General features: G+C 42.8%; 1 protein-coding gene across 1 annotated transcript in view; it reads right to left on the bottom strand.

Annotated features, from left to right (window-relative positions):
* The window catches only part of TRABD2B (TraB domain containing 2B), a 278,298-nt gene that overhangs the window by 122,926 nt on the left and 136,681 nt on the right, over positions 1 to 18,691 (bottom strand). Inside the window, exon 3 of the mRNA XM_027683025.1 lies at positions 5,327 to 5,473. Within this exon, the coding sequence (XP_027538826.1) occupies positions 5,327 to 5,473 (147 nt within the window). The remainder of the gene's footprint in view (positions 1 to 5,326; positions 5,474 to 18,691) is intronic.

Here is an 18,691-nt window from a genome sequence, read left to right as displayed (position 1 = left end):
TTTTCCCCCTCCCTGTCATAATGAGGAGTAACTTCACCTTTTACATACAACACTAAGAAAGAAAAAGCATTTTGTACATTCAGCTCACAAGATACTGTTTGAAAAAACTAACAAGTCTTTTTCGTTTCTCTTGAACAAGTCTTTCCAAGAAACACTTCATAAACCAGCTCTTTAAAAAGAAGGGACAGTAAATGCCTTACAGCAAACATACAGCATTGCACAGAAAGTAGCACGCTACTACCTTGAACTCCAAATGGTTTTACCAATCACTCTTTCATACTCATTTATAGTTTATTCCCTTACTAATAAATACAGGTAGTCAACAATCTTTAACTGTTTTTAATGTAAATCAGCTCTATTCTGTAGGTAAATATGTTCCTTTTCTAATAATGCAGCAGTCTGAAAGAAAAATCTTTGCCTTTAAATGTCTTGTTCCAATTTCTCTCTGACTCTCTCTCCTCTCCCATTGCTTTTTTCATGGAAACTGGAAGTAGGAAGGAAAAAACCTCCAAGGTAAGACAACTCCAAATGCAAACATGTAATGAAAATTTTCAAGGAAGAACCTATTTTCAAAACCCGTAGCATGAAAATTATCTGGGCATGTTCCAGATTATTAATAAAAAAAATAATCTCTGCAGTGTTTTCCCCAGCACTGACATCAACAAGTAGACTTAGCTCTCAGTCTGGATCTGTAACCAATTTTCTGAAACACATAAGCCAAAATATAATATTGCTCCAATCTGGAATCTTGTTCTGACATAATACGAAAATTAGACTCCAAAATTTTTGGCTGCACTTCTGTTTTTTCACTTCCAAACGCTCACAGCATATACCAGGACACGAAGCTGTAACTCAGGTGCAAGCGGAAAGAAAGTACAATTCCACCACAGCAGACCAGGAGCTGTTCTGAACTATGGGAAAGCAACACCTCTGCAGCAGCATCCTGTGCTACAGCCCAGGGAGGAGAAGGTGGGAGACAGGCTCTGCTCACTATCGGGGCACAAGCAGCACTGAGCACAGTGTCACCAAACACCCGGTCAGCATCAGCCCTGCCAGGAGTGTCCTTGGAACAAACACTCCTGGGAGCGTGACTGACCCTTCCCCTGGACCCAGAACGGCAAACTCCCGGGACTGGCTCCCTTGATGCCTGGGACAAGCTCACACTTGCTTCACTGGAAAGCTCATAATCATTTTCCCTGGAAGAACGAGAGGCTGTGCCAGTTCGCCTGCACTTTGTTACAGCTGAAAATGATAAGATGCTTCCAAAGCGCTGCGTTACAATAGCTGTGCCTTCAGTTTATGGATTTATCTTCCTTTGCGCCAGATAAAACTCCATTCCTTGGACAAATTAGGTCTGCTTGTCATTCAACACTCTACCTAATGGTCTCAGCTGTGTGTTTCTGCAGTTACTGAAGCTGGAGCATTCCACAGATAGTTTTCATTGATTTGAGAAGCGAGCCAGAAATCCAGTCGTATTTTATCCAAAATGACAACAGGGCAAGTTAATGATGTAATTAGAATTATCAGGAACCTTAAATCTTAAAGGACATGTTTAAATGCAGGATGATAACAGTTTTAAAGGGCTGCATAACACAACCTGGAGATTTATAAACAGCAAGTACCTTGCAAAGTGAGGCACTGAACATTTTCTTCTTTAGTTTAGGGAGGCTGATGCTGGCATGGGGTTAGTGTATAGATTTCTAATGTCATGTTATCAAGATCATCATATGCTTTTCAGAAGGCAACACCCACTACTTAAAGGCTGTGTGCCCACATGAATCCATGGCATTTTGAACTGCAGAGGGAACTTGAGATATGGGTGACATCATTCTAGTAAGGTATAGAAAAAGCTTGGTTGTTTCTGATGGACACAGCTTGAAGAAGAAGGCATAGCAATGCCTGAGCATCTGAAAGGGGTTGAGACCTGTCTGCAGGCTGTGGTGAACACTAAGCAATTCCACTGCATAGCTTGCTCTGCTGTGTAGGATGAAGCCAAGACCTTGTGTCTCCTGGCAATGAGAAGATTGTTATGCTGAGGTGAGCATAAGGCCTGTAAACTGGGTTAATCACTGGCCTAACTTGATTTATTCATTTTGATATCCAAAGATGTCTGGGCCCACTGGAATGGATACAAAGCCTGCTGAAGGCATGAAAATATTCTCCATTACTTCAGTGGGCTCTCACTACAGTCTAACACAAACTGTAAGGCTCTCTAGATGAGAGATGCTTTGGAAGTGTCAGGTATGACTCCTGGATTGTGCTGTTAATCCTAAATGGGACAGGCAAATAACAAGTATGAAACCTGGATAGCTGAGCCAGTGGAAACTGGCTTGAAGAAAACTGTGTATAAAGTTATCAGTGGAGCTGCAGGTCTCTGACACGCCAGATCAGCGATGAGAGAGGAGAAACCATCTTCTCCTGGGACAGGAGCCTCTCCTCAGGTCAGGAGAATGGCTGAGGACAGAAGATAAGAAACAATAGCCAGAAACCACAGATACAATTTTTGGGAAAGGCTGAAGGAGAAAAATCTCGGCCTTGGATCTTCAATTTTCCTCTTAATAAACGAATACAAAAGAACTCAGAAGCAGCTAATTCAATGCTGTCCTTAAAAACTGAACAGCTCAGAACCAACCACAGGAAGTAACTGGTGCAAGGTATCCTTAAACCCAAAACATAAATGTTTATGTTTGAATAAAGACTTTTACATCAGATCTAGGGAGCAAAAAACACAATAAAGTGTTCTGTGCCCTATTTTTTCTTCACCAAGGCTTTGGGTCATTAAGCAATTTTTCATCTGTCTCAGGTAAGAAAAAGATATCACGTGGAGACATAATTTTCTAATTTTGCACTAACAGATTTTTTGTATTTTAATGTTTCTGGACATACTGACCTCAACTCCCTTGTGAGATCATCAGACAGAATACAGAAGTTACAGCTACTGATCTATTCCAACACATTTTTGCTTCTAGGGAACTTTGTTCAAAAGCAGAGAAAGAAACTGACTTCTTTGAGGGGAAAAAAGTCTGGAGAAAGAGCAGAAAATACTCCTATCCTATCTTTAGCTTAGAATACTTTCTCTTTGGTATCATTTTGACTCTCTGCCCAGAAACTCCAACATAAGCATCTGGATTACAAAAGTCACAAGAGAATCAAGTGTTTGAGGAAGGCTGTAGAAGAGAGAGAGATGTTTCCTACTCCACTTTGGGGTCACAGTCTAACTTAGTAAGCTCAGCCCCTTAAAGTTTTACTAAGTTTAAATAAGGATTTATACGCTGGAGAAAATGGTGCCTGGACAAAAAAAAATTAAAAAAAGAGAGAGAGAAAGGAATGAGGAACGTAATATAACCACAGGAAAGCAGAGGTGTTTCCCTTTCCCTGTTCTTAATTAAAACAAAGGTCTTCTCAGACCTCTAAAAAATTGGGGCAGCACCTTGATATCACGAAAGAATGGACACATCTTCTAAAAATACTGTGGCACTCTTGTCTCACAAGATTGGCAGGGGTACCTGCCCTGAACTTTAAGTGGTGATACATCTCACTTGGGATATTTATAGTTTTTCTACATTTGTAGGCCAATCGTTCATTGTCACCTCATGAGACCTGCAATAGACTCAGCACATGATAAATTCCTCTGCCTACATTTCATGTCTCCAGAGAGAGATCCCAGGGGGATTGCTTCATGTGTAATATTTAAGCCAGGCTAATCTAATTTGGTAACCAAATGGCAAAAACTCTCTATGGCAGACAGAGTCTTTCATCCTTGCAACAAACCACACAGAACAAACTTTGGAATCACCCCAACTGGCAAAACTTGGCCTGAATAGGGAGTTTATTTTAGGTTTTAATTTTCTATTTTGTTCTGCTCGCAGTTAAAATAAATGGTATAAAGCTGGTTTATGAAAACACTACCAAGCACAAAAACCCTGTACCCAACAGTACTGCACAACATTTAGAGTTCTGCAGGGACCAGTATACATAGAGGAATTTTAATTTTCCATGGCCTGTAAGTGTTATAATCTCTATCAACTGCGTGCACTCTGGGACCATGACTAACACCACTGCTTGAACTCTGACTGGTTGTTGGCTTCCTTCTTCTGTCTTTAACACTGTTTTGAAACCCACATTTGATCCAATAATTTGGAGGGATAAGCAAGCCGTTCCTCTCAAGTTGAACCCATGGGTCTGATACAGGACAATGTGACAATAAACCACAGATGTCTGTGAGTCCATGCAACGGGTGTGAATGGCCACAGCTAATCTCAGGGATAAAGGCTTTTTCACTGGAGAAATTACACTGGTAGAGATTAAAAGGCAACACAGGACATTCCCACACCAGGACCGTCTTCATGGGTTTGCCTACTAGTACTCCTTTCATCGCATCCATGGCAAATATAACACCCCATCTTGCTTGTTTATTCCATGTTTATCATTTGTGCTGTGCCTCAACGCTGCAGGAATAGTTACAACCACAGGACTAACAGGAAAGGAGAAAGAAGAATCTGTGTATTAAATGAGAATCTCAGAGTTTGCCATGAAGTATCAAACCGGTCTGGAAAGCAGATTTCTCCTCCATTCAGAGTTTTTAATAGCTTTGGATAACTAAGATAAACGGAGACTGAAGGGCTGGCTGAGACACATACAAAATTATTGAATTATGACATGTTTGAGAAGTTATTTACTTTATAGAGTATTAATGTAAGGTCCACTTCCTCTTCATATATAAGCTCAAATATTACAAATATTCCCCCCTCCCCCGCTTAATGAGGGGTCTACATTCAGCAGCTCCCAAACATCCATAATTACCTTTTTTGCAGGCACATTCCCAGGGAAGTTTTCCAGGCAGTACATTCCTTGTTCCAAGTAACAAGCAATAGGACAAGAGGAAACAGCCTCAAGTTGTGCCAGGGGAGGTTTAGATTGGATAGCAGGAAAAATTTGTTCACCAAAAGGGTTGTCAAGCACTGGAACAGGCTGCCCAGGGCTGTGTTGGAGTCACCCTCCCTGGAGGTATTTAAAAGACATGTAGACGTGGCACTTGGGCACATGGTTCAGTGGTGGGATTGGCAGTGCTGAGTTAATGGTTGGATTTGATGATCTTGGGGGTCTTTTTGAACCTGAACCATTCTATGATTGCCCAGAGCCCAAGAAAAACCATGGAAATTCCACTCTCACCCAGCAAAAGAGGCACATGTGGATAGAAAACACACAGCATCAAAAAGGAAGAGGGGGAAGAGGAGACGGAGTATAAAATGATGGTTGGGATACTGCTAAAAAAGCAGCTGATTTGTTCTCAATCATCTGGCCCATCTGGAACAATTCTGCTCACCTGAGAAGTGTCATGGTTGAATATCACAGCATTCAGGTCTCCACAATTGTAATGCTTGATGAGATCTTCAGTGGTATATGGGGCCTGCAAACTACCTGCTCGAAGGCTTTCATGCTGGAGCAGAGTTTGGTTCAGAGCAAACAGCACCTGCAGAAATACAGACAGAAAGGGAGATAATACATTAAAGATAGTAGGAATCAAAACAGCAAAGCCTAAAGGACCAAACTTTGAAAAACTCTCCTGCACCTGAGGTCTATTCACTTGATCCATTCTGGCCCACAGTAACAAGGGCTGGTCTTCAGGCATTCCCAAATGAAAAAACATTCAGAAGCAAGGCCCCCTAATAGCAAAATACCATGTTATAGACCCCTTGATATTCCACATAGAGTATAACTTCACAACACATATATATTGCTGGGAATTCTTGGGCTTTCTGGGCTGGTTAATTGGCTACATGACAGAAATTGGAATGAAAAAGCCCCTAAATGAGGAAACTTCTATTGCCTCTGACTGCTTCCTGTCCCCTAGCTTAAATCCAAAGCCCAAACTCAGCTAAAAGGTTTTTGATAAAAATCAAAATCTTCTGAACTTCTGAAATCACAGGTGTTGTATTGGGACTTTGTGCATTCCTGGAGTAGCAGAAACTTCAGGAAATTCATTATTAGCCTCCCTCCTTTAGTCTTCCCCCTTCACCCACCCATCTGCAAAGCGAGAAGAGATACAGATTTATAACACTGCCCCAGCAGACTAGTCCCATGTTCCCATCCCAAATTTGAAAATACCAAAAAAAACAGAAGCACTCTTTACTGTGTAAATATGGGTAACCAAAGAAATAAATATCCTTAAAGATTAGATTTTGTTCTCCCCTTGCATCAACCAAAAAAACTTCCCCCCCAAAAAAAATTAAAAAAATCCAACAATACCACACTCACCCCCCAAAAAAAACAAACAAATAAAAACCCCCTACTAAATTTCACATGAATTACCACAAATCTTTTTAGTTTTGTGACAGACTGTGGGAATAATTTATACCATTTACTGAACCACCAAGTCTAGGCTTTTCATGTGCAGCTTTCGAAGAAGCTCCCAAGGAATCTCGATAAAAAGTAGATGAATAAATCAGAAAAACAGTAGTTAAGACAGTTTGTCACAAATTATATAAATAAACACACTTTTCCTAAAATAAAATTATATGTAGTGGCAGTAAATTCAGATTTCTGACAAATTATATTGATGTGTCATTTTCAATGAAAAGACTCCTGCATCCCTCAGTCTCACATTTTACCATTTTTTAGCTTTTCTCATTTATAGCAGCAGTGTCCTTCCCAAAGAATAACCATCATCTCCAAATCTGGGTAAAGTAAGCCATGCTGAGCTCCAGCTGGCCCAACAAGGCTGCAGTCTGTGACACATATCCTTACTTACTTTCTTAAAGTTTAGCAACTTACCCACTTCAAGGAGTAAACCCCAGAGGAGTTGAAAATTAACAATGTACATTTTTATTTGCAGGATGGAAGTTCTTATTAGTTTAAAACTATGACTCCCATTGAATTTTATCTGAAGGTGAAGTAAACAGTCAATTGGACTGTATATGCCTCACATATATAACAAATAATTAACATTATTATTAATAATAATGTTAATACTATTAGTAATAATAAAGTATCTTCAAGGCACTAACAGCTTCAATACAAAGCTGTTAAATGTTAACTAATATACAAAAACTGGTTGAGGAAAAGCAAATGTTATTTTTTAATTTACATTTAAAAAAAAAAAAAAGAGATGGTCTTTCAACTGAACCTGTTATACCTCAATTCAGCAATCGGTTCCCCATTAAAATCCAAGCCTAAAAGATTTCCTTGCCCAGATCTAAGGGTCTCTTTAGGCTTTTCTACAAAGAGATCAACCAGGACCACAGCCTGAAGTTAAGCATCTTCCTAACTTGGTTTTTCCCTAATTTAAAAAATATGTAAAAAATACAGTTTGAAAAATTTCTAACCTTTGAAAGGATCTGAGCTTTCTTCTTTTTCCCCTAAGGGCTACAGCTCGAAGAGGAAATGGTTCATCCCAGGATTTCCTGGGGATTCTAAACATTTTGACTAATAAAAATAAAAGCTTAGAAAAACATTGACAGGAAAAATGAGAGCAGAGGTTTTCCCAAAATGCTTTTAGCAAAATCCTTCTCATTTTTGATTTTTTAAACAATGGATGTTGCTGGATTTTTATATATGATATATGTATACACACAGGCACACACACATATACAAACCACCAGCAAACCCTGAGGGCAAGACAGTGTGTTTTATGATAAAATATCAAGATGGCAATAAACAAATCCTTACTTTACTCCCAATGCCTTTTTTCCCCTTTTTTATTTTTTTATCTGTTATTTTGGCTTCCTGGGGAAACCAGTCCTGTGCATTAATGCTCTGGGTCTGCCTGTCTCCTCCTAATAAATTTGGAACCTGTTAGTTGATTTTGGTCACATTTCCACAGGGTTTTCTTAAAGAAAATTGTCTGTGTGTTCCTTAAAAATCAGTGCCAGACTGCAGAAAAGCCCACAGTACGAATTCACTCCTTTTAAGACACCAAAGACTCCACATGAGAGAGAGTGAGTTCTTTGGAGTTTACAACAGCAGATGGATCCCCACAACCTGGTCCCAACATTTCATTAGTGCCAGGATGTTCATGCCCCTTCTCTCTGCCTCAGAGCAGCTTTGGGACCTAGATGTGATGCTGGACACCAGCTTGGGGACGGTCCTGTGCAGAGCCAGGAGTGGGACTCGATGATTCTTGTGGGTCCCTTCCAGCTCAGCACATTCTGTGATTCTGAGGGGAGAGCCCTCTGCCGCTGGGGGAAAGCCCACCACTGGGTTCAACCCACTGCCCCAAAAACAGCTCAAGAGGCTTTATTTCAGGAGGAAAGTTAAAATCAGAAATTCAAACACTTGAATATGCTAAAGGAAAACTCTAACACTTAACAGATTTATAGAGAAGTCTTGCTTAATCAAGCCATAACCACCACTGGTTTAGGTTGGACAGCTCAAAACAAATTTAAAGAGAAGTGGGGTCTCATCACAGTCACTGCTTGTTGGCTGGATTTGTAGACCACTTCCTTCAGAGTCAGGTTAAAGCCATCTTAAAACCTGAATTTATTTTTCCTTACTGTTCAGATAATGCCACAAAAACAACGCTGTTTCCTTTCCTTCTCTCTATCTTAATATCAATGACCCCACGACCTCCAGCCTAAACCCCTATCTGAGTTAAATCTCCCAGAGGTGCCTGAGATTACTGAACAAGTGATGACTTCAAAATAAACACACTTAAGAGTGACTGCCTATACACAGTCCCACCTAATAAACAGAGCAGACAGGATTTGTTCTGGGAAGCAATGGGAAGTTATGACTTTGGCTCTGGGAAAGTGCATTTTTATTCACACAATTTATGGTCCTCACCCTGGTGTGCTTTGAAGACGTTTTTGCACGCCTGTCTCTGGCCCCCACTGTTTTTGGCTGATCAACCGTTTTATCTGAGTGGTGCCATTCACCCAAGACACAGATTTTATTTGGGTGTTTGCAGACACCAGCTCAGCCCTTAGGGCAGACCTAAGGGTCCTGCTTCACTGAAAGTGAGACTGGGTCCCACCAGTCCTACACAGCACCAGGAACCACTGGCCCAGACACTTCAGGAGTTATTTTGCACAGTCTGTGGCCATGACAAGCACAAGGGGCTGGACTGTGGAGACCTTAGCTAACAGCTGTACTGAGTACCTTGACACTCAAACAGTATTCTCCCTCTCCACAATCATCAAATACAGCATCATTCCTTTTTATATCAGCTGCGGACTGGTGGACCTGTCTACCTGTGGAACCAAGAGGAAAGGTTGCCAGGTCCACCTCTTTTGTCTGACTAAGGTCCCAAATAGTGGCACAAGGGGAAAACAGCTTTGTGGGAGCACCTAATACGCCACAATAAATTAGGATAAGGAAACCTTACTAGCAGATAAAGTTCTTAAGCAGTCCCAAACCTTCCTATGAAATATATTGCTAATAAAACAGATAACAAATTCAGGAATTAGAACAGAAGAAATAAGTTTTCTGTTAAGCTTAAGACAAATTGGACCTGTGTTCTTCTGGTGTGTCTGCTATACAGGAGACTTGAGGATGAAAGGCAACCCTAGGAAAACTCTCAGGCCAAACTTAGCATCCAGAGGACGCCAGTAGCTGGAGTTACAGGATGACCCCTGCACAGACCCATGATTAATAACAATACCACAAAAACAAGTACTTAAATTTCATGCTATGATGTCAACTCTTGAGCAGGCAATATATTGTTTTCCTTTACTCTCTCTTTTGGACACATGCCACCACAATGCAAATGCTAAATAAGCATTACTGGAAGTGTTTGAGTGACTATATCCTGTCACTGCCCAAAATTGCAATTCTGGAAAAGAAATGCCCCCTCCCCTACTCTTCAAAACAAACTGCAATATAAATATTGAGATATACAGTTCTGCAGGGGTTCTGCTTTTGTAGTTATCCTAATCTGTAATCAAATAGAAAATCAAAATATACAGTTTCAGGTCAAAACAGTGACTTGGGGAAAAAAAAACCAAAACAACCAAAAATGCAAGTCCCTGATTTTCCAGATTAATGAAATGCAATAAAAGTGCTTGCCCAAATCTGTTCAGTTCCATTGGTTTCCAGAAGACGGGTTTCCCCTTTCCTTGAATCTCTTGTGCTGTTGCTAGGAATTAGTGAGCTGTGAAACTCACCTAATGAGGTCAGCATCAGGAAATAGCTTTGGAAAAACAGGTCCTGGGGGAACTACTAAAGGACTCCCCCAGTGTCCAAACGAAATCCTGGATGCATCGGCACATTGTACTGCCGGGGCTGTGAGAGGAACGTGCCCGACTTTGTTGTTGTTTTTCCTATAAAGGGACAGCTAAGGAAAGTGAAACTATTAACTCATCCACTGGAATTTCTACTCACAAACCGTGCCCCCTGTTAAAGCTGCTCATAAAAGCCTTTCGGCTAGTTAGTTCCATATGTTTCCCAAACCCGCAGTTATTGCTTCTGAAAGGCAGGAGTAGTTAACAGTCTGCGGCTTGGCACTGACCAGGGAGACCTAAGGACCTCGCTTTTCCCCCCTCCCTTTCAAACTGCCAATTACGCAGCTTAATAAAACAGTTTGAATCTGACCAAGGTGCTTGGAGAAGCCCTGAGCCACCACCCATCCTACGGCTGATCCCTGACGGTGACACACGGACATGGCCTGGGGCAGAGCAGTCACACTACTGATGTGCAGTCCTGGGGACTAAGACTGGTTTGCTTGGTTCTGGGAAAGCTGCAAGCAGACTGGGACTCCAGCCTTCAGCCCTACATGCCCAAAGCTCCTGCTGAAGTTGATTTCCAACAGCCTGACTTCAGCCCTCTGACTCCTCTCTTTATGCAGAGTTCCCATTATGAACTTGCACATGCAAAAGTAATTTTTATTAAATTTTACTTTCACTGTGTTTTGACTGAATCAAGGCATTTAAAAACAACATGAAATTTCTAAACAGAAAACACTGCAGTGTGCATGTCACCCCCATTCTCTCAGCCTCAAGCCCCCAAAACCAGAGAATGACTCTCCTGGTTAATGGCAGCTGTCAGACATTCCCTGGGCTGACCCTACTACACTATTGCTTCTGCACCAAGTTCCTGACTTCTGCAGGGCTGGGGCAGGCAAATGGTTCAGGCAGAGCCTGGAGAGCAGCTGTTTAGGGGTTTGGAGGCTTACCTGACAGAACAGGCGAGATAGATAGTTTGTGGTCTTAGATGCATGTCTTCTCTTGCACAAGGTCATTAAGACAACAAACAAAGACCATGGAATTAATTTCTGCCTTGAAAACACTCTAAAAAACATATACTCTATATATACAACCACACACCCGCCATAAACACCACACCCACCTTAAATAGGTCAAAAAAACCCCAAATAAGGTCTTAAATATATAAACTGAAGTCAGCAGCAGCTGTAGCAAAGACACTATTGGAAGGAGGACAAGATCTGAAAACTTTTCTTCTAAAGGTAGTGAACTCGGTCACTTTCTAAAGGCACTCAGAGTCCATAATTATGTAGAAGAAAGAGAGGGGGGGAAAAGAGCTTTGATATGGAATTTCCATCCTTTCTTCTTTTGTGAATCACCACACTGTGGTGGAAGAATGTTTTAGTTTCAATGCCCTCACCGCATCATCAGCACAGTCTCTTTTGCCAGTAACTCAGCTTGATGTCCAACCAGTCAGGGTGTAAGTGAGCAGTGACTCTGTAGGATAACTCTCTGCTTTGGTCAATGTCCAAATTCAACCTTAGGGAAATAAATTAAGAAATAACAGGAGGATGGATCTGCAACCTAATCAAAACTGAAACATTGGAAGGGACAGAATTACCTCTGTTAAATTTGCAGTCTAAATGTAGGGCTTGTGTAGATTTTGTATGTGGGATTTACTCACATCTAGTACTTCTACATCGGTCTAGTTTCTCAGCTGTACTGAGCTCAGTAGATTAATTTTGATGAGTAAACCTGTCTGAAAGGCTAAATATTTTCCCCAAATGAGTTACACTCTGAGCAGTTTAATTCTGCAAGTGTTTTTTTCAATGAAGTGCAACCAGTTTCCAGCAACCAACACCCCTGCCCGGCAGTGATGTCTTGCAGGTCCAAGTGACACTGGTTAGATTTCTGGACTGCAGTCTTAGATCTTGTCAACAAAACAGGGACATGGCCCTGGCTGCCTATTTGGTGATGTCGTGGGCTTGGCTACCAGCCTGGCTCCTCCATACCTCTGAGTCCTCACTCTGTTCTTCCTGTGCCACCACCCCAGCAAGCCCAGCTCAGCCTCCAGTTCCACTTTGTCATTCCCATCCTGGGGGTATCTCACCACTTGCTAGTCAAGAGAAAGCCTCTATATTCCAAAACCCAAATGCTGCCTCAATGTTGGGGAAACTCACCCCCTCCCCCCCCCCCCCCCCCATGTAACACAAGAGTTCTGTGGGCACTGGAAGTTTGTGAGGAGGTTTCTGGAGAAGAGCAGCGCTGCGGGAGTGGTGCCGCGGGGGCTGCAGCACATTGCTCAAAGGTGTCATTGAAACAAGAACAGTCATCCCAGATAAGTCCAACACTCCCCAAAAGTGTCTGGTAACAGATACTTTGGGAAAGCACGTAAGAAATGAGGTGAGCAGAGGGTGAACTTTTCTCAGACAACGCTTCCCATCTTTTGGAAATCTGCCAGTTGGGGGAGCTTGTGGATGAAAATACCTCTTCTGCTATCACTCCTTCCCACCCACCTCCCTGCTCCCCATGCCTCCACCTCAAAATTATCCCCGTGCTTGGTTACACCACTCTATTGAAGACCAGCCATCTGCCTGATGTGTGCACAGAGGAGCTCACAGCCTGCTACTTTGCTCAGCAGTGGCATTCCCCAAATGGATGCCTGGCAGGACTCCCAAAGGGCAGTGCCCACGATCGCTTTTCTCCACCTTAAATGGGCACATTGTCCCTGCTTTCGGGATCTTCACCTTCAAAGGAGGCACATGAAATCCTTCCCAAGAACCTGAAACTACATTTGTGCTCCTGACTCATGAGTAAAATTGTTACTGGGCCCTTCTGGGGTTTCAATTTTTCTTTTTTGTGTGCACCGTAACAGAAGGAATGTGGGAACGTGCCCCGAGCTGAGCGTACCTGTTGGCCCCGGTGACGAGTGAGCAGCAATGAAAGGGGCACCCTCACGGAAAAAAGCACAGCTCTGGGGGCGGTTTGGGGAACTCCTGGCTTTAGGCATCCAGCCTGAGATATTTTTTAAGAAGTCTGGTTTCATGATATGCTAAGCATCCACTCATTGAAAAGTGCAACCTGTCCTGGGTGTATTTAATTTGGGGTTTATTCATATTACTGCTTAATTTTGAACTGTTGCTTTTTAATTACCAGCTGAAGCTACATAGTAAAATGGACTAGCCCCACAGGCATGTTTTTCTTTCTATTATATTACAGTGAGGCAGCAGATTAACTCCTTCAGACATCCCAGCTTAACACCTCGCGATGCCAGCACGGCCCTTTCCAGACTGCTGCTCCTGAAGCAAGAACAGCTGAAGGGGACATATATCTTTATGTCCCGTATTTCTAACTCCCAGCCCGGGGTATCAGCACAAGCAGGTGCCAATTTCAATATGTGTCAGCATGCTGGAGCATAAATAACAGCCCATGGGGAAGGGGAGCAATTTCCAGTGAGCCAGGTGGAGCTGCAACCTCTGGCCAAGGACAAACACTTTGGGGCAACAACTGTCTCAGTTTTCTAGTCTCCATGTGAGTGCAACTGAGTTGACAGCTGTAGAAAAGGGAATGTTTCCTAAGCCTGAAGGGGACTGCGTCCTCATGAGGTCAGCAGGGAAAGGGGGAAAAAAAAAATAAATTAAAAAGTCAAGATTTGGAACAACGTGAGAAAAGGAAGCCTCAAGAGGAAGCAGGGAGCTGAACTCATAAGGGATAAGCATTTGTGGATTATTGGTTTTTCCTTTAGCTTAGCATTATCTCAAGTTTGAATTAATTTTATTATGCAAGATGTTTTTGCCATTGTGGGAAACAGTAGCCAAGCATGGGTGCTAATGTCTGCTAATAAAGACAGGGCTTGATCTGGCAGCCTGCTCTCTTCAGGTCTTCCTCACCCAGAGAAAACCCCTCTCATCAGCCAGGACAGATGGTGGGACTCCATCTGTACCAGCTGTTACAGGGCACAGCGATCCCCGGGTGGCCTCACCAGGACAGAGCCTCTTTCCCCCTGGAAATTCACAGTTCTATCCTCAGGATCAGCCTCAGGTTATAACGCAGACCTTGTAAAGCACCTGTGATGGGCAGTGCACTATGCACCACTTGTGCAGGCTCCCTCTCCCAGAGCTGCTCCATCAAAGCATGAAGGGCTGGAGCCACTGCCAGTGCTCCCCAAATTACAGTCTGATCCTCCCACTGACAGCCAGAGGGTTTTGGGGTGCAGAGACAGCCTGTGAGCCAGCAGCCCACGCCTTAGGCCACCTCCTCTTCCAGCAGAAAGGCAGCACTAATAGACAGTGACATTACAGCCCTGGGTAACAACAGATGGCCACAAAAACACTACAAACAACTGCTCAGAGGCATTTCTTTATCAAAGCCTGGGAAAGGGCACCAAAGGTGATCAATCATAATTCACTGGGAAGGCAAGCAGGCACTTTTTGGGAGGGTACAGTTGGAGCTACACCAGTGTACTCCTCAGAGGCAGCCTGTTGGGTTCCTCTGTGGGGAAGCCTGGGTTGAATATGACCCTTTAAAACATTCTCATGGATCCACATGCTGCAAGCCCCAGAGCCAGCCTGTGCTGCACTGGAGGAGCTGCCACCACCAACCTCATTTCCAGGTCTCTGTTGAAGAGGACAGGTAGGAAAAGCCACAGATGGAGCCAGGAATTTAACAAGAAATAAATGCAACAATTCCGGCTCCAGAGGCCTTTCTGAGGGAGATGCAGCAAAGGGACAATGTACAGACAGAGATGCCCAAGACAAACAAACAAAAAAAAAAAGTCATTTTGGAGCTCAGGGCACATGGGGAAGAGGGGAAGCATCCAATCCCTTATGGGGAGTGCATGTTACAGCCCTGACGCAGTGTACAGGATTTTTGCCTGGAAGGAGCAAGTTACATGAAAATTATTCAAAATTCAGTTAGCCAGGGAAAGAAGGTGACCTACCCATCAAATCACAGCAGCTCAAATTTCTAATATCTACTTGTAGCCAAGCACTTGCCTTCAAATTAAGCAGAGGCCAAGAATAATTACTTATTATTTACTCAGATATTTACATCAATTATTTGGCAAATAAATTCAGCTCACAAACAGCTTCAAGGAAACTGTAATCTATTCACAGTCAAGCTGCCAAGACAGAAGATATTTATAAAAATAATTATTTGTAGCCAGCTTCTCTGTTAGCTTTCAAAGTCAGAATGATAAATTCAGTCACTTTATTTTCTACTATATATTAGGCTCCCTCAATCTAATTCTACTGTTTATGAATTATGGGAGGTTATCTTTCAAGAGATGGCTATAACTGTTATATTTTCATTATCACTGAAACTAAAAGATCTTATTTCTTGAAGCTTTTTTAAGCCTAGGCTAAACAGTCTCCACTCCAGTCAGAGAATGCCTATGAAATCATCTACCAGTGAGGATATGCTGCTAAGGAATCAAGAGGAGAGTTCTCAGAGTTTTGCTTTCCTTGGTAGAGCCAAGAATCAGATATTGTTGTAAAACATTTAGATAAACTGGCAACTTCTGAAGAAATCCCTTTAAGTAACACTTCTGTTTTCTTTTTTCTTCTAAGAAGAAAGGATCTAGAAGAATATTCACTTCACAGCTTCAAATATTCGTCCCATATATGGGATATTTCCTCACATAAATAAATAAGAATAATAATAAAAAGAGCAATTAACACTGTTTTCAGGCATTATTCTGGTCCACACACACAAACAGCAGCGAAAATACCTGAAAGAGATCTGCCTCAGGTTCACCTTCTGCCCCTTTAGCCATATCTCCTTCCCTCCTTGGATGCAGTAACAGAAGTTGAACCAAACAAACTCTTTCCCCCTCTCCTCTTTTTCCTTGCCTGTTACATGGCTCTGTAAATACACCCATGGCTAAGCAAGCACACACTGCTATCCCCTGGAAAACACCATAAATGCCCAGCAGGTTCTTCCCTCTCCAGCTGTGCTTCACCGGGAAGATTCCCAGAAATCCTACAGCCACTAAGGACATTGCACATGAGGACGCAGCTCAGTCAAGCCCTAAGGACCCCAAAGGGAGAAAAAGCAACTCCTGAAAGCAAATCACTTTGCTGTTGCCCTGGAGTAATGTGGATGAATAGCAGCCTTTTGCACAATCATGACTCTGGGGCTGGAGCTGAGAGGCTTCAGCCCACTGTTCTACCAGAGGACGGCAGGGAAGACATCCAGGGAGGAATCCCAAAGCAGGGTTGTGGGTACTAAGCAGAGCAGAGAGGATTGCTTCCAGGTTTGACTTCACTTCCTAAGCCTGACTCCTAGGAGCACAAGGAGTTCCAGAGCCAGTCTCATCTGGTGTAATTTAGCATCGTCCTGATGATTGACACGCGCTGAAATCCTGCCTGCACACCCCGGAGGAGGAGACGGGGATGATGCAGGGGGTAGGAAATGACATCCTCCACAAACCTGTGGGGGATCAGCTCACTCTGGAGATAACATCTGTTCTGCATTTCTTCCCTGCTCATGATCTTTTTACCTTCCATAAAGTAGGTGAGATGGGGAGTAGGTTCAGGTGGCTTTATAGGCCACTTTCTTTGCAGATGGAAGTTGATCGGCTTAACATGCCCCAACCACGCTTTGCTAACTCACCTGGTAGGGAATTTTGCCCCGTGTTTATATTTTGCTCAAGAGCAGTTATGCTTGCCACTTAATTATTCCTCAAATTTTGAGATATAATTATAGAATTCTAAGAAACTTAGCTCGGATTTTGAGTAGTAAATGCTCAGGACCACTTAGAAACGAGGTAAAGCTCTGGAATTGAAGGCACAAGCAATAAACACATCTGAGAAAAATGTCAGAGAGTTTATATAGAGAGGCAAAAATTGAATAGATTGCAAAAGAAGTTGCTCAGGAAAAATACTTTACTGAGCTCTGGTAACTAGAAGTTACTGGATTCAAGACATTAGGATACAAACATTACTAAAACAAAGACTTCATGGAGTCTTGTTTAAATTGCAAATCCTGACTCTTTTTTTTCTGATGGGGTGACCTCTCCTCTTTGCTTTTAGGAAACTAAATTACATTTTAGTTTGCCTGTTTTCATCACATTTTGCTTTGGGCACAAATGACTGAGAGAAAAAGCTCTGCTCTTTCTATGCTGATAGAAACTGAAAAGAGATTAACCAAAAAGCAATAAACTATTCCCTCTGAACTGTAAGCCCTAAATTTTCTTATTAGTGTCTACCCACACTAATTTGAAACTTAGCAAGGCTGGTTTTCGCCAAGGCTGTCAGCTGAAATAAGCTAGTTCTGTCCTTGCAGGTTGCATTTGCCAAAGGTCTTTCTGCTTTCAAAACACTCCCCCTCCACCAAATATATCAAGATTGTTGCCCTTTTCAGAATTTCCCACAGGTACATGGGGATGTTAAAGAGAGAGCAAAAATATCATGGTATTTTTCAAGCTATTATCTTGGGAATGCTTTGTACAGAGGAATGTCAAAGTGAAGTCAAGCCCCATGCATAGCTCTGAAGGTAGAGGGATGAGTGTTGGAGCCAGTGACTTGCAAAATTGCAAACCAGAGCCATTAAAGAGAGTCCTGAGAGTAGGGGAAGGACTCCTAATGCAAGAAGACACTAGTTGTGCGACAGATCCACAAAATCCCTTTCAATTACAATGGGAGTTGCTCAAGAAAAGCAAGCCCCATTGTCTTCTCTTTGGACTTTTCATAAGAGCATTGGGAATGGCAGAGCAGATGTCCCTGTAGCATCCCATGAAGGCTTCAGCCCATCCCTAGCACTTTTGCCAGCCTCTTCTCTAATAAATTCAGAAGCTCTGGCACATAAAGGTTTCCAGATGATACTGCAAGCCACCTATTCAGGACTAACTCGAGTCTCCTTGCCTCTGTTACGCTGCATAACCAAGAGACCAACTCCCAGCTGGCACTGGCATTCCTCAGAACTGGTCCTCCTGCCTACCATGCAATCTTGGGCAGAGTTTGACCCTTTGTATTCCCAACTAAATGCTACCAGATGGATGCATCAGTTCAAAGGCTGGTGGAAACAATTAAGATTACAGGAAGCTGCATTTATCCTTCCACCTATAGCACTGAATTAATCACGGCTGATAGGGATCTAAGCAGAGCAATGAGGTCTTGCCTTCCTATCCCACTCAAGGCTCTGATTTATATCACTACCTGTCAAGAGATGGCAGAAGATTGCCCAGTAGCTGCTAAATGCTTCTCTCCCACCCTCTCCCTCTCCTGGGGAGACAAATATAAGCCAGGACATTCCTGCTCTGCTCAGGATGCCATGAAACCTAACCTCCTGTTGACACAAGCATTAGGCCCCAGGACTGTATAACAGGTCACTGACAGAAAGATATAAGATAGAGCTTCCAAATTTGGCTGGCCACACACAGGCAGGCACTGGAGTGGGCGTGTTGCTGGCTCCCAGAGCCTGTCCCCAATAGCTGAAGGACACCCATGGGCACAGCCTTCGTCAAACACTTTTTCAGTTGTGTCTTCTGGTAGGTTCAGTGGCTGATGCTGCTTGAGATTTTTATGGGGCTTTTATTAGCTGTTTCCTTACCAGGT

The sequence above is a fragment of the Neopelma chrysocephalum genome, unplaced genomic scaffold (genome assembly GCF_003984885.1).
Source record: "Neopelma chrysocephalum unplaced genomic scaffold, ASM398488v2 Primary Assembly neopelma1_64, whole genome shotgun sequence".
Classification (NCBI taxonomy): domain Eukaryota; kingdom Metazoa; phylum Chordata; class Aves; order Passeriformes; family Pipridae; genus Neopelma; species Neopelma chrysocephalum.
The sequence above is the reverse complement of the archived record's forward strand: the minus strand, read 5'-3'. Positions and strand labels throughout refer to the sequence as shown.